Source organism: Anolis sagrei, chromosome 4, assembly GCF_037176765.1.
Source record: "Anolis sagrei isolate rAnoSag1 chromosome 4, rAnoSag1.mat, whole genome shotgun sequence".
NCBI classification, from domain to species: domain Eukaryota; kingdom Metazoa; phylum Chordata; class Lepidosauria; order Squamata; family Dactyloidae; genus Anolis; species Anolis sagrei.
Genome location: NC_090024.1, coordinates 243,065,049 through 243,080,927, shown reverse-complemented (window position 1 = coordinate 243,080,927; position 15,879 = coordinate 243,065,049). Strand labels below are relative to the sequence as shown.

Below are 15,879 nucleotides of genomic sequence, written 5' to 3'. Positions count from 1 at the left end.
GCATATTGGAGTTCCACTGCTGGAAGAGCACTTTGGTTTTCTCGATGTTCAATTACAGGCCAAAGGTGTTTAGAGTGGCTTGTAGATCTTCTTCTGAATGTAGCGGAATATGACCCTTTGGACTCTGATGTCGTCTCCTTCTCAGGAAGTCTTCATAAACAGAGGCTGAGTGGCCATCTGCTGGGAGGGTTTGGATTGTGCCTTCCTGGTTAGCACAAAGCGGTTGGTCCGGATGGCCTTTGGGGAACTCTTCCGATTCTGTGAATTATCATCATCCTCATCAACAACAATAACAACAGATAATAGATAGGAGTAATAGTAAGATTCAGGGACTGCTTTCCCTGCAGAGCCCTGAGATGGGGCAGGGGGCAAAATAAGCCGTTTAGGACGTTCTTTGCAGATGGCGGATTGGGGGCAGCACAATTGGGGGGGGGGGGTGAGCGGCTAGAAAAGCAGCCCCACCACTCCCCCCTAAATGCCTTCTGTCGCAAAGAGGCCTGACCCCAATTGTCCCGCTCTCCGAGCGAGAGGAAGTCATAAGAGGAAGTCGGCCTCTGACCTCATTTGTCGTGCCCCCCCCTCCACCCCCCCCCCCCCCAATTTCCTTGCACCATCTCCAGTTCCCTTTGTTCAGCACCCGGCCCTTTCTATGCACCATCTCCAGTTCCCTCTCCTTCCCTGCAGCCCTACTCATAGAGGACCCTAAAGGTCATCCAGTCCAACCCCATTTATTTGTGTATTTATTTTATGCACTTTTACCCCACCCTTCTTCCCCCCACAATCAGACCACCCCTGAAAGATGGTCATCCAGCCTCTGTTTAAAAGCCTCCAAGGAAGGAGCTTCCACTATACTCTGCAGCAGTGAGTTCCCCTGTTGAACCGCTCATAGGGCCAGGAAGTTCTTCCTAATGTTTAGGCAGAATCTCCTTTCCTGTAATTTGAACCCATTGGTCGTTTAGTCTTACCATAGTTTCCAGAGCAGCAGAAAACAAGCCTGCAATCAAAGCCTTCCTAACAGATGGCCATTGAGACTCTGAAAAAACCTCTGGAGTTGGAGATGCCACCAGACTCCAAGGGAGCAGCCTCTTCCATTGGCAAACAGCTCTTACTATCAGGAAGTTCTTCCTAATGTCCAGTTGGAATCTGTGTTCCTGCCATAGGAATCCATGGCTCCCTTGCCTATTTTTGATATGTGTGTCTTTATAATTTTTGCAAGGTTGTTATTTTTGATTTGCGCTGTGGCCGTCCTTGAGCCATGAGGAGAGGCTGGTAAGAAATAAGATGATGGTGATGATGATGATGATGATGATGATGATGATGATGATGATGATTCTCTATAGCACTGCTGTAGGTCCTGACCACAAATGGGGGTCCCCTGAGTTCAATGTTGGGGGCTACCCAAATGTGGCACTAGTAAAAGGTATTGGAATGTCACAAGGTAGGAAAGGTAGGTTGCGGAATGCCAAAAGGTAGGAAACAGAGGGAAGGGGAAACGAAAGAAAGAAAGAGATAAAGGTAGATGGGTACTGGAAAGCAGAAAAGGAAGCAAGGAAGACAGGTAGAAAAAAGAGGGAAGATAAAAAGGATGAAAGAAAAGTACCGTAGGTAGGAAAAAGAGGAAAGAGAAAGGAAAAAAAAGGTAGGTAGGAAAAAGAGAGGGAAGGAGAAAAGAAAGAAAGGTAGGTAGGGAAAAGTGAGGGAAGGAGAAAGGAAAGAAATGTAGGTAGGAAAAAGTGAGGGAAGGAGAAAATGAAGAAAGAAAAGTAGATAGGAAACAGAGAGGGAAAGAAGAAAGAAAAGTAGGTAGGAAAAAGAGAGGAAAGGGGAAAGGAAAGAAAGATAGGTAAGTAGGAAAAAGTGAGGGTAGGAGAAAATGAAGAAAGAAAGGTAGGTAGGAAACGGAAGGAAGGAAGAAAAGTAGATAGGAAAAAAGAGAGGGAAGGAGAAAAGGAAGAAAGAAAGGTAGGTGGTAAAAAGTGAGGGAAGGAGAAAAGAAAGAAAGAAAGAAAGAAAAGTAAATAGGAAACAGAGAAGGAAGGAAGGAAGAAAAGTAGGTAGAAAAAACAGAGGGAAGGAGAAAAGAAAGAAAAAAAGGTAGGAAAAAGTGAGAGAAGGAGAAAGGAAAGAAAGTTAGGTAGAAAAAGGAGAGGGAAGGAGAAAAGAAAGAAAGAAAAGTAAATAGGAAACAGAGAAGGAAGGAAGGAAGAAAAGTAGGTAGAAAAAACAGAGGGAAGGAGAAAAGAAAGAAAAAAAGGTAGGAAAAAGTGAGAGAAGGAGAAAGGAAAGAAAGTTAGGTAGAAAAAGGAGAGGGAAGGAGAAAAGAAAGAAAGAAAAGTAAATAGGAAACAGAGAAGGAAGGAAGAAAGAAAAGTAGGTAGAAAAAGGAAAGGGAAGGAGAAAAGAAAGAAAGAAAAGTAAATAGGAAACGGAGAAGGAAGGAAGAAAGAAAAGTAGGTAGAAAAAGGAAAGGGAAGGAGAAAAGAAAGTAAGAAAAGTAGATAGGAAAAAGAGAGGGAAGGAGAAAAGGAAGAAAGAAAAGAAGATAGGAAAAAGAAAGGGAAGGAGAAAAAACAAGGTAGGTAGGTAGGTAGGTAGGTAGGTAGGTAGGTAGGTAGGTAGGGAAAAAGTGTGGGAAGGAGAAAGGAAAGAGAAAGGTAGGTAGGAAAAGGAGAGGGAAGGAGAAAAGAAAGAAAGAAAAGTAGATAGGAAACAGAGAGGAAATGCAGAAAGAGAAGTAGGTAGGAAAAAGAAAGGGAAGGAGAAAAAGAAAGAAAGGTAGGTAGGAAAAAGTGAGGAAAAGAGAAGGGAAAGAAAGGTGTAGGTAGGTAGGAAAAATGGAAGGAAGGAGAACATGAAGATAGAAAGGTAGGTAGGAAAAAGAGAGGGAAGGAGAAAAGAAAGAAAGAAAAGTAAACAGGAAACAGAGGGGGAAGGAGAAAAGAAAGAAAGATAGGTAGGAAGAAGTGAGAGAAGGAGAAAGGAAAGAAAGGTAGGTAGGAAAAAGTGAGGGAAAGAGGGAAAGAAAGAAGAGTAGGTGGGAAACAGAGAGGGAAGGAGAAAGAAAAGAAAGGTAGGTAGGAAAAAGAGAGGGAAGGAGAAAGGAAAGAAAAGTAGATGAAATGTAGGTAGGAAAAAGAGAAAGGAGAAAGGAAAGAAAGGTAGGCAGGTAGGAAAAAGAGAGGGAAGAAGAAAAGGAAGAAAGAAAAGTAGATAGGAAAAAGAGAGGGAATCATAGAATCATAGAATCATAGAATCAAAAAGTTGGAAGAGACCTCAAGGGCCATCCAGTCCAACACCATTCTGCCAAGAAGCAGGAATATTGCATTCAAATCACCCCTGACAGATGGCCATCCAGCCTCTGTTTAAAAGCTTCCAAAGAAGGAGCCTCCACCACACTCACTCCGGAGAAGGCAGAGAGTTCCACTGCTGAACGGCTCTCACAGTCAGAAAGTTCTTCCTAATGTTCAGATGGAATCTCCTCTCTTGTAGTTTGAAGCCATTGTTCCGCGTCCTAGTCTCCAAGGAAGCAGAAAACAAGCTTGCTCCCTCCTCCCTGTGGCTTCCTCTCACATATTTATACATGGCTATCATATCTCCTCTCAGCCTTCTCTTCTTCAGGCTAAACATGCCCAGTTCCCTAAGCCGCTCCTCATAGGGCTTGTTCTCCAGACCCTTGATCATTTTAGTCGCCCTCCTCTGGACACATTCCAGCTTGTCAATATCTCTCTTGAATTGTGGTGCCCAGAATTGGACACAATATTCCAGATGTGGTCTAACCAAAGCAGAATAGAGCATGGGGAGCATTACTTCCTTAGATCTAGACACTATGCTCCTCTTGATGCAGGCCAAAATCCCATTGGCTTTTTTTGCCGCCACATCACATTCCTGGCTCATGTTTAACTTGTTGTCCACGAGGACTCCAAGATCTTTTTCACACGTACTGCTCTCGAGCCAGGCATTGTCCCCCATTCTGTACCTTTGCATTTCATTTTTTCTGCCAAAGTGGAGTATCTTGCATTTGTCACTGTTGAACTTCATTTTGTTAGTTTTGGCCCATCTCTCTAATCTGTCAAGATCGTTTTGAATTCTGCTCCTGTCCTCTGGACTATTGGCTATCCCTCCCAATTTGGTGTCGTCTGCAAACTTGATGATCATGCCTTCTAGCCCTTCATCTAAGTCATTAATAAAGATGTTGAACAGGACCGGGCCCAGGGGGGAACCCTGCGGCACTCCGCTCGTCACTTCTTTCCAAGATGAAGAGGAAGCATTAGTGAGCACTCTCTGTGTTCATCCACTTAACCAATTACAGATCCACCTCACCCTAGTTTTGCCTAGCCCACATTGGACTAGTTTCCTTGCCAGAAGGTCATGGGGGACCTTGTCAAAGGCCTTACTGAAATCCAGGTACGCTACATCCACGGCATTCCCCGCATCTACTCAGCTTGTAGCTCTATCGAAGAAAGAGATCAGATGAGTCTGGCATGACTTGTTTTTGATAAATCCATGTTGACTATTAGCGATGACTGCATTTGTTTCTAAGTGTTTGCAGACCGCTTCCTTCACAATCTTTTCCAGAATCTTGCCCGGTATCGACGTGAGGCTGACCGGACGGTAGTTGTTTGGGTCGTCCTTTTTTCTCTTCTTGAAGATTGGGACCACATTGGCCCTCCTCCAATCTGCTGGAAAAGGAAGGAAAAAAGGAAGAAAGAAAAGTAGGTGGGAAACAGAGAGGGAAGGAGAAAGGAAAGAAATTAGGTAGGAAACATAAAGGGAAGGAAGGAAGGACGGAAGGAAGGAAGGAAGGAAGGAAGGAAGGAAGGAAGGAAGGAAGGAAGGAAGGAAGGAAAAAGAGAAAAGAGAAAGGAAAGGAAGGTAGGTAGGAAAAGAGAGGGAAGGAGAAAAGGAAGAAAGAGAAGTAGGTAGGATATTTATTTATTTATTTATTTACTTACTTACTTACCTACCTACTTACAGTCTTTCTATACCGCCTTTCTCACCCCTGGGAAAGCGGTTTACAGAAAGGGAAGGAATTCAGAAAGTGTGGCTTAGTGGTTTGAACCTCGGACTGTGTCTCTGAACCCACTTGGGTGACTTTACCCCAAGTCCCACTCTCTCAGCCTCAGATAAAAACAAAGGCCAATCCCCATTTGAATAAACCTTGCCAAAGAGAGGCTTGTGAAAAGGTTGCCTTAGGGTTGCTCTTAAGTCTGAAACGACTTGAAGTCACGCAGTGGGAACAGCAACAAACCGTAGCCCGCCCCCCAACAGTTTGAGGACCCCTGATGTAGACCTGGAATTCCTATGGATGCCGCCTAGAATTGAATTGGCTTTTTTCTCTCACTAGTATGCGCATTGGAGGAAGGAGAGAGCTGAGCATGTTTCCCAGCGGAGAGGAGAAGACCCCATGCCCCCTCCCCACACTTTCCTTTGCCTTGCATTTCCCTGGGGATGTGCAGAAGGGGCTTGCAAGCAGGAGAGATGGCGTTCTTTGGGAGGCAGAGGTGGGGAGAGATGTGCGCACATCACTGAGGCGAAGCCCCTGCCCTCCTGCTCCCCGCATGATGGATGCCAGGGCTGGAACGAATGCGCGCCTTGTGGGGAGGGGGAGGCAAGGCACGTAGGCGATCTCCATGGGAACGGTGAGGGGGGAGCAGACCTGGCAACGGAGGGGGAGATGAGGCAGCGGTGGTGATGGTGGCGCTGGCGCATCTTCAGCAGGAGAAGACAGGCGGGCATCTGTGGCAGTGCGGCGGAGGGGGAACTGAGGCAGAGCAGATTGCAAGGAAAGCCCCCAATGCTTCGGTCCCTCCAACAAAGGGAGCTTCCTTACCCAGCACATGCCATGTTCAGCTCTGGTGCCACACCTCTCCTTGCCATGCGCTTCCCGCCTGTCGGCACACCTAGAATGCACGCCATTCAGGCCTCACTTGGAATAATCCCATGTCCACTTCCATTCAAGGAAGATACTCAGAAATTGGGTCCAACAGAGCCAGCAGAATAACAGAGTTGGAAGAATACCTTAGATGCCATCCATTGCAATCTCCTTCAGCCAATCAGGAAGGCACAACCCGAGCCATCCCAAAAGATGATCATCTACCCTGTTTCAAAATGACTTCTCACATTACCAGGCTGTGCGTTCTGATGTCGTAGCATCATTGAATAACAGAGTTGGATGAGTACCTTAGATGCCATCCATTGCAATCTCCTTCAGCCAATCAGGAAGACACAATCCGAGCCCTCCCAACAGATGACCATCTACCCTGTTTCAAAATGCCTTCCCACATTACCAGGCTGTGCATTTTGATGTCATAACATCATTGGAAAGGTACCCTACAGGCCATCCTGTCCAACCCCCTTCAGCCAATCGGGAAGGCACGATCCGAGCCTTCCCAACAGATGGCCATCCAGCCTTGTTCAAAATGCCTTCTCACATCACCAGGCTGTGCATTTTGATGTCATAGCATCATAGAATAACAGAGTTGGAAAGGTACCCTACAAGCCATCCAGTCCAACCCCCTTCAGCCAATCAGGAAGGCACAATCCGAGCCTTCCCAACAGATGGCCATCCAGTAGGTCTCAAAATGCCTTCTCACATCACCAGGCTGTGCATTCCAATATCATGGCATCATAGAATAACAGAGTTGGATAAGTACCCTACAGACCACCCAATCCAATCCCCTTCAGCAAACCAGGAAGGCACAATCCGTGCCCTCCCAACAGATGGCCATCCAGCCTGTTTCAAAATGTCTTCTCACATTACCAAGCTGTGCATTCTGATATCATAGCATCATAGAATAACAGAGATGGATAGGTACCCTACAAGCCACCCAGTCCAATCCCCTTCAGCAAACCAGGAAGGCACAATCCGAGCCCTCCCAACAGATGGCCATCCAGTCTGTTTCAAAATGGCATCTCAAATTACCAGGCTGTGCATTGCGATGTCATAACATCATCAAATAACAGAGTTGGAAAGGTATTCTACAGGCCATCTAGTCCAATCCCCTTCAATCAATTGGGAAGGCACAATCCAAGCCCTCCCAACAGATGGCCATCCAGCCTGTTTCAAAGTGCCTTATTGCATTGCCAGGTTGTGCATTTTGATGTCATATCATCATACAATAACAGAGTTGGAAAGGTACCCGACAGGCCATCCAGTCCAACCCCCTTCAGCCAATCGGGAAGGGACAATCCGTGCCCTCCCAACAGATGGCCATCCAGCCTGTTTCAAAATGCCTTATTGCATTGCCAGGTTGTGCATTTTGATGTCATGGCATCATTGAATAACAGAGTCGGAAAGGTACCCAACAGGCCATCCAGTCCAACCCCCTTCAGCCAATCAGGAAGGCACAATCCGTGCCCTCCCAACAGATGGCCATCCAGCCTGTTTCAAAATGCCTTATCGCATTACCAGGCTGTGCATGTTGGTCATGGGGGTTCTGTGTGGGAAGTTTGCCCTAGTTCTCTCATTGGTGGGATTCAGAATGCTCTTTGATTGTAAGTGAACTATAAGTCCCCACAACTACAACTCCCAAATGTCAAGGTCTTTTCTCCCCAAACTCCACCAGTGTTCATATTTGGGCATATGGAGTATCCATGCCAAGTTTGGTCCAGATCTATCATTGTTTGAGTCCATAGTGCTCTCTGGATGTAGGTGAACTACAACTCCAAAACTCAAGGTCAATGTCCATCAATGCCCATGTTGGTCATGGGAGTCCTTTGTGCCACGTTTGGTTCAATTCCATCATTGGTGGAGATCAGAATGATCTTGAAAATAGAGGTGTGCATTAGATTCGATGGCGCATTATACTCGAGCCCGTACGGGCATGCACTGTGATGCTACTGCTATACTTGTTGTGTACTCTTGAGAGTAGGGCAAGTGAGTGGCTGTATTGAATGTCTTTGCTCCCTGTTTGGGTGCTACATGACACTGGTGCGTAATGGTGAGTGGGCATCACTGGAGAGGCCAAGCTGACTCTTTTGCTTTCAGGAGGATCTCATGAGTTGGAAGGAAAGTCTTGGGCCAAACTGGAATATGGCTCTTGCGCCTGCAATGTGGCGTTGCGGTGAGTTCCACTCCAGGTAACGGAGGTGCTCTTCTTCTCCTTCTCTTTGCAGACGACTCCTCGTCGGAGAGCTGCAGCGGGAACGGCTCCTCCACCTTGAACCCGTCCACTTCCAGCAGCACGCAGGGGGATGCCGCCTACCCGGAGGTGAACGGGAATGGCGCCGCCGCCCCCATGGACTTCAGCACCACCGCCGAGGACCAGCCCATCAACCTGTGCGACAAGTTGGCGCCGGCACACATCGCCCCCTCCTTCACGCCCGACGGATGCAGCGCCGATGGCCTGCGGAGCCGGGCCAAGTATGGAGCCAAAAGCACAGCAGAGGTGCGTTGGAGGGAGGGGAAGGGGGAAGGAAGGAAGGAAGGAAGGAAGGAAGGAAGGAAGGAAGGAAGGAAGGAAGGAAGGAAGGACATGCTAGGTTAGGGCCCTAGCGGTGGAAGGACTATTGCACATTATGATAAAATAGAAGGGGAATGGGAAGGGGAAGGGGAAGGGGAAGGGGAAGGAAGGAAGGAAGGAAGGACATGCTAGGTTAGGGCCCTAGCGGTGGAAGGACTATTGCACATTATGATAAAATAGAAGGGGAAGGGGAAGGGGAAGGGGAAGGGGAAGGGGAAGGGGAAGGGGAAGGGGAAGGGGAAGGAAGGAAGGAAGGACATGCTAGGTTAGGGCCCTAGCGGTGGAAGGACTATTGCACATTATGATAAAATAGAAGGGGAAGGGGAAGGGGAAGGGGAAGGGGAAGGGGAAGGGGAAGGGGAAGGGAGGAAGGAAGGAAGGAAGGAAGGAAGGAAGGAAGGAAGGAAGGAAGGAAGGAAGGAAGGACATGCTAGGTTAGGGCCCTAGCGATGGAAGGACTATTGCACATTATGATAAAATAGAAGGGGAAGGGGAAGGGGAAGGGGAAGGAAGGAAGGAAGGAAGGAAGGAAGGAAGGAAGGAAGGAAGGAAGGAAGGACATGCTAGGTTAGGGCCCTAGCGGCGGAAGGACTATTGCACATTATGATAAAATAGAAGGGGAAGGGGAAGGGGAAGGGGAAGGGGAAGGGGAAGGAAGGAAGGAAGGACATGCTAGGTTAGGGCCCTAGCGGTGGAAGGACTATTGCACATTATGATAAAATAGAAGGGGAAGGGGAAGGGGAAGGGGAAGGGGAAGGGGAAGGGGAAGGGGAAGGGGAAGGGGAAGGAAGGAAGGAAGGACATGCTAGGTTAGGGCCCTAGCGGTGGAAGGACTATTGCACATTATGATAAAATAGAAGGGGAAGGGGAAGGGGAAGGGGAAGGGGAAGGAAGGAAGGAAGGAAGGAAGGAAGGAAGGAAGGAAGGAAGGACATGCTAGGTTAGGGCCCTAGCGATGGAAGGACTATTGCACATTATGATAAAATAGAAGGGGAAGGGGAAGGGGAAGGGGAAGGAAGGAAGGAAGGAAGGAAGGAAGGAAGGAAGGAAGGAAGGAAGGAAGGAAGGAAGGAAGGAAGGACATGCTAGGTTAGGGCCCTAGCGGCGGAAGGACTATTGCACATTATGATAAAATAGAAGGGGAAGGGGAAGGGGAAGGGGAAGGGGAAGGGGAAGGGGAAGGGGAAGGGGAAGGGGAAGGGGAAGGAAGGAAGGAAGGAAGAAAGGAAGGAAGGAAGGAAGGAAGGCAGGCAGGCAGGCAGGCAGGCAGGCCATGCTAAGTTAGGGCCCTAGCGCTGGAAGGACTATTGCACATTATGATAAAATAGAATCCCATTTGGAAGAGACTACAGTAACCATCCAGTCTAAACCCATTCTGCCAGGGAGGAAGACACAATCCGAGCACTCCCAACAGATGGCCTTCCAACCTCTGTTTCAAAACCACTCTCACATTACAAAGCTGTATATTCTGATCATAGCAACATTAAATGACACAGTTGGAAGAGTACCTTAGATGCCAACTCTATTGAATAATAGAGTTGGAAAGATACCCTAGAGGCTATCCAGTCCAGTCCCCTTCAGCTAATCAGGAAGACACAATCCGAGCCCTCCCTACAGATGGCCATCCAGCCTGTTCCAAAATGCCTTGTCGCATTACCAGGCTGTACATTCTGATGTCATAGCGTCATTGAATAACAGAGTTGGAAGAGTGCCTTAGAATCCATCCAGTCCAGTCCCTTCATCCAATCAGGAAGGCACAATCCAAGCTCTCCCAACAGATGGCCTCCCAGCTTCTGTTTCAAAACCTCTCTCACATTATCAGGTGGTGCATTCTGATGGCATGGCATCATTGAATAACAGAGTTGGATGAGTACCTTAGATGCCATCCAGTCTAATCCCCTTCAGCCAATCAGGAAGGCATAATCCAAGCTCTCCCAACAGATGGCCTTCCAGCCTCTGTTTCAAAACCTCTATCACATTACCAGGCTATGCAATCTGATGTCATAGTATCATTGAATAACAAAGTTGGAAGAGTAGCTTAGATGCCATCCAGTCTAATCCTCTTCAGTCAATCAGGAAGACACAATCTGAGCTCTCCCAACAGATGGCCATCCAGCCTCTTCCAAAATGCCTTGTTGCATTACCAGGCTGTGCATTTTAATGTCATAGCATCATTGAATAACAGAGTTGGAAGAGTGCTTTGGAATCAATCCAGTCCAGTCCCCTTCATCCAATCAGGAAGGCACAATCCAAGCTCTCCCAACTGATGGCCTTCCAGCTTCTGTTTCAAAACCTCTATCACATTATCAGGTGGTGTATTCTGATATCATAGCATCATTGAATAACAGAGTTGGATACATACCTTAGATGCCATCCAGTCTAATCCAGTCTAAGCCAATCAGGAAGACACAATCCGAGCCCTCCCAACAGATGGCCATCCAGCTTGTTCCAAAATGCCTTCTCAAATTACCAGGCTGCGCATTCTGATGTCATAGCATCATTGAATAACAGAGTCGGATGAGTACCTTAGATGCCATCCAGTCTAATCCCCTTCAGCCAATCAGGAAGACACAATCAAGCCCTGCCAGGCAGAAAAACATTCAAAATCCTTCCGACAAGATGGCCATCCAGTCTTTACTTAAAACCCTCCATAGAAGGAGACTGCACCATTCCTAGGTGGGATATTCCACTCTCAAACAGCTCTGACTGTCATGAAATTATTGCTAAGGTTGAGGTGGAATCTCTTTTCCTAGTCTCTGGAGCAGCAGGAAAACAATGTCACCTCCTCTCAAATATTTGGACATGGTCATCATGTCTCCTTCTCTCAACCTTTTCCAAGTTAAACATCCCCAGTTCCCTAAGTCATTCCTCGTAGGGCTTGGTTTCCAAATCTTTGACCATTTTGGTGGCCTTTCTCTGGACACATTCCACCTTGTCCATCTCCTTCTTGAACTGCTTTGCCCAGAACTAGACACAGGTATATTATTCCAGGTAAGAAGGTCTGACCAAAGCAGAAGAGAGTGGGACAACTAGATGAGGATTCAGGAGTGATGGGTCCACCTCCAAGGAGAGATACGATGATGGGCAATGGTTCCAATTCTCTGCCTCTTCCCAGTCTCCTCCATACAGCTCCGGCAGTTACGACTCGGTCAAGACAGAGGTTGAAGACCTGACCATCGGCAGAGCTCCCGCCGCGGACGATGATGACGACGAACACGATGACCACGAAGACAACGACAAGATGAACGACTCGGAAGGGATGGACCCAGAGCGGCTAAAGGCCTTCAATGTATGGGCATAAGAGTCTCCATCTGGGTGGGGGCTCAAAGGGTGGTCTTGTTGTTGTGGAGGAGACTTGGAAGATCCCCAATGTGCTCTCTGTCACACCGTCTTGCTTTCCCCTCGTCTCCGCAGATGTTCGTCCGCCTTTTTGTGGACGAGAACCTGGACCGCATGGTCCCCATCTCCAAGCAGCCCAAAGAGAAAATCCAGGCCATCATTGAATCCTGCAGCCGGCAGTTCCCCGAGTTCCAGGAACGGGCTCGCAAACGCATCCGCACTTACCTCAAATCCTGCCGCCGCATGAAGAAGAACGGCATGGAAATGGTGAGTTTCGGACCACTCCCCCATCCCTTCTGGCAACTGTGTTCCTTCCCACCTTATTTCCAACCTCTCCTGCTTACTCATGTTTTCCTCACTGGATTAGGGCTTTGTGTCCTCATTTTGGAGTGGCACAGTCTCCTGTTTTCAGCATCAGAAAAACTCAGCCACCACAGTCCAATCTTCTTCCATTGTTGTTCAATCACATATTTTTAACTCTTGAATATCTGCACTGGTTGCATCACGTGGGTTCTGTCTTTTCCTTGTAATGCTTTTTGCTTTGCGCCCCCAAACCTCCCTGATCTTTTCTACACACACACACACACACACACACACACACATACACATAGATATCCATGGTGCTCATCTCCATTTCTAAGTCAAGGAGCCGGAGTTGTCCATGGACACCTCCAAAGACATGTGGCCACTGGCCGGCATAACTACATGGCACGCCGTTACCTTCCCGCCGGAGCGGCACCTATTGATCTACTCATGTTTCCATGTTTTTGAACTGCTAGGTTGGTGGAAGCTGTGGCTAACAATGGGAGCTCACCCTGTCCCGTGAGTTTGAACCGCTGACCTTCTGGTCAACAAGTTCAGCAGCTCAGCAGTTTAACCCACTGTGCCACTGTAGCCCCATATATATATATTTGTAGACCTGTACACACACACACACACATAGTGTCGTACAGTTCTACAAAATTTATTTATTTATATACAACATTTGTATACCGCCCTTCTCACCCCGAAGGGGACTCAAAATACCAAAATGTCAATGTATTATACATAAAGCCCTGGTGGCACAGCAAGTTAAACCACTGAGCTGCTGAACTTGCTGACTGAAAGGCTGGCAGGTCAAATTTGGGGAGCGGGGTGAGCTCTCACTGTTAGGCCCAGCTTCTGCCAATCTAGCAGTTTGAATAAAATGCAAATGTAAGTAGATCAATAGGTACTGCTTCTGCCCCATGCAGTCATGCTGGCCACATGACCTTGGAGGTGTCTATGAACAGTGCCGGCTCTTCGGCATAGAAATGGAGATGAGCACCACCGCCCAGAGTCGGACACGACTGGACTTAATGTCAGGAGAAACCTTTACCTTTACTATACAGAACAGCCTTAACAGTTGTACACGTGTTGTATGGTACATTGCACTTACATGCGACAGGCTGTTGACATACGTCTTCTTATATATATCCTTATTTTTTCAAAAACCCCATTTAACTGTTTTTAATATTAAAGCCAGTTGTGTTGCCACCCCTCGTCCCTCCCTCCGACCATCTATTTATTCTAAATTATTATCTTTAACCATGCACACAGTTTTCTTAATTTCTGTAAGTTGCTTGTGTTGGCTTCCCTTTTTTAAAAACCCATTCTGTAGATGCCATCCATATGTTCTTTATTTCTTTTATCTTCTTGAGTATCATCCCCCGTTACAGTTATTATTTATTTATTTAGAATATTTATATTCCGCCCTTTTCACCCCGAAGGGGACACAGAGCAGATCACAGAACACACCTATATGGCAAACATTCAATGCCGTTATACAAGGACAAGACAGGCAACTGTACATAGATAGAGGTATATATATATAGGCTTTCCCATCTTCGGCATCTTGGAGGCTGTGCTCAATTCCGGCCACAGGAAGGTGCTATCACTCCATCTTCCCTGCCAAAGAGTTTTGTTTGTAAACTTCCTCCTTGATCGAATTGCTGGCATTTTTGTTATGTTATTTGTAATGCTTTTGTATTTTCTTTTCTTTTATTGCTGCGTTGATTTATTGATCTGGAATTATATCTAGTGAAAAATACTTGTTGGCTAATTCCAATGTGTTGGCATTGAGAAAAAAAATAAGGGATAATGCACCCACATGTGGTGGGAATGCCCAAACCTTCCTGACCTTTACCTGTGCCCCCCAGACCAGGCCCACGCCGCCCCACCTGACCTCAGCCATGGCCGAGAACATCCTTGCGGCGGCCTGCGAGAGCGAGACGCGGAAAGCGGCCAAGAGGATGCGGCTGGAGATCTACCAGACGTCGCAGGTAAGGTTCAAATGACCGAAAAGGAGATGCCACCTGAGCATGAGGAAGAACTTCCTGACTGTAAGAAGAGCTGTTCAGCAGGGGAACTCTCTGCTTCAGAGTCTGATGAAAGCTCCTTCATTGGAGGCTGGGTGGCCATCTGTCAATGGTGCTTTGATTGCGCTTTTCCTGTATGGCAGGAGGTTGGACTAGATGTTCCATTTGGTCTCTTCCAACTCTATTATGTTATGATTCTATGCTTGGTTCAATGCTATGGGATTTTGGGATTTGTAGTTTCACAAGGTCTTTGGCCTTCTCTGCCCAAGAGTGCTGGTACCTCACCAAACTAGAAACCACAGGATTCCATAGCATTCAGTTATTGCAGTTAATGTGGTATAAAGCCGTGTTCATTCTCCAGTGCAGGGTTGTAGGGAGATCTAGGAAACTTAGCTCTTCCAAAATGCATTTCCCCCTCTTCTCCAAAACCAGTATCTGCAGAGGGTGAACTGCCCAAGGTTGCCTAGTGGGTTTCCATGGCTGATTACAGAAACTTGGGACAGAATCCTGGGCAACGCTTAAGCCTTGCAGTGTCTCCATTCTTTATATCCGCGTGTAAAATTTCATAGATGTTGGTGCTGCTAGTGGTACTCCTGATGGTAAGAGCTCCAACTGATGTGCTCTCCTCTGTACCTCACCCAAATCTGGAATCCCTTCTAGGTTTGTGGACCCATTCGGAATGGTTGATTCTCTTCAGCCAATCCGGCTTCTTTGGCCTGGCCAGATGGCCGTAACGGTAAGGGCCAAACCATCACTTTTTTTGTCAATTACAAGACCACGTGCCAGCCATTCACGGTTCCTCCTCGCCCATTTGGCATCTCATGCCGTGAGAAGTGGTGCTGTGTGCTGCTCGCATGGGGTTTCCCTGTGAGCCCTGGCTGTTGGGCCAATTTGAAGAATGCTGTGACATGTCTTATGCACGGCTTCCTTAACCCCATTGCTGAAACCCAGGCTCCCTTGAAGGCAAGAAAGGAAAGGGTCCCAGGAAGGGTTCTTCCTTAACCCTGTTCCTCTAACTGCGGCTCCCTGGAAAGCAAGAAAGGGTCCTGGGAAGGGTGCTTACTTAACCCCATTGCTGAAACCCAGGCTCCCTTGAAGGCAAGAAAGGAAAGGGTCCCAGGAAGGGTTCTTCCTTAACCCTGTTCCTCTAACTGCGGCTCCCTGGAAAGCAAGAAAGGGTCTTGGGAAGGGTGCTTCTTTAACCCCATTGCTGAAACCCGGGCTCCCTTGAAGGCAAGAAAGGAAAGGGTCCTAGGAAGGGTTCTTCCTTAACCCAGTTCCTCTAACTGTGGCTCCCTGGAAAGCAAGAAAGGGTCCTGGGAAGGGTGCTTCCTTAACCCCATTGCCGAAACCCAGGCTCCCTTGAAGGCAAGAAAGGAAAGGGTCCCGGAAAGGGTGCTTACTCAACTCTGTTCCTCAAACCCAGGCTCCCTGGGAAGGAAAGGGTCTCAGGAAGGGTGTTTCTTTAACCCCATTAATCAAACCCAGGCTCCCTGGAAAGGAAAGGAGCCCAGGAATTGTGCTTCCTTAACACCATTCCTGAAACCCGCACTCCCTGGAAAGAAAAGGAGCCCAAGAAGGGTGCTTCCTTAACCCCGTTCCTCAAACCTGGACTCCCTTGAAGGCAAGAAAAGAAAGGGTCCCAGGAACGGTGCTTCCTCAATCTCTTTCCTCAAATCCAGGCTCCCTTGAAAAGAAAGGGTCTTGGGAAGGGTGCTTCCTTAACCCCGTTCCTCAAACCC

General features: G+C 47.6%; 1 protein-coding gene across 7 annotated transcripts in view; it reads left to right on the top strand.

The window, feature by feature from the left end:
* Positions 1–15,879, top strand: part of NOL4L (nucleolar protein 4 like) — a 202,751-nt gene that overhangs the window by 179,681 nt on the left and 7,191 nt on the right. For all 7 annotated transcript variants that reach the window (XM_060771821.2, XM_060771823.2, XM_060771822.2 and 4 more), the window contains 4 exons: positions 8,116–8,387; positions 11,578–11,751; positions 11,877–12,068; positions 13,979–14,101. In XM_060771821.2, coding sequence (XP_060627804.2) covers positions 8,116–8,387; positions 11,578–11,751; positions 11,877–12,068; positions 13,979–14,101 — 761 coding nt within the window. The remainder of the gene's footprint in view (positions 1–8,115; positions 8,388–11,577; positions 11,752–11,876; positions 12,069–13,978; positions 14,102–15,879) is intronic.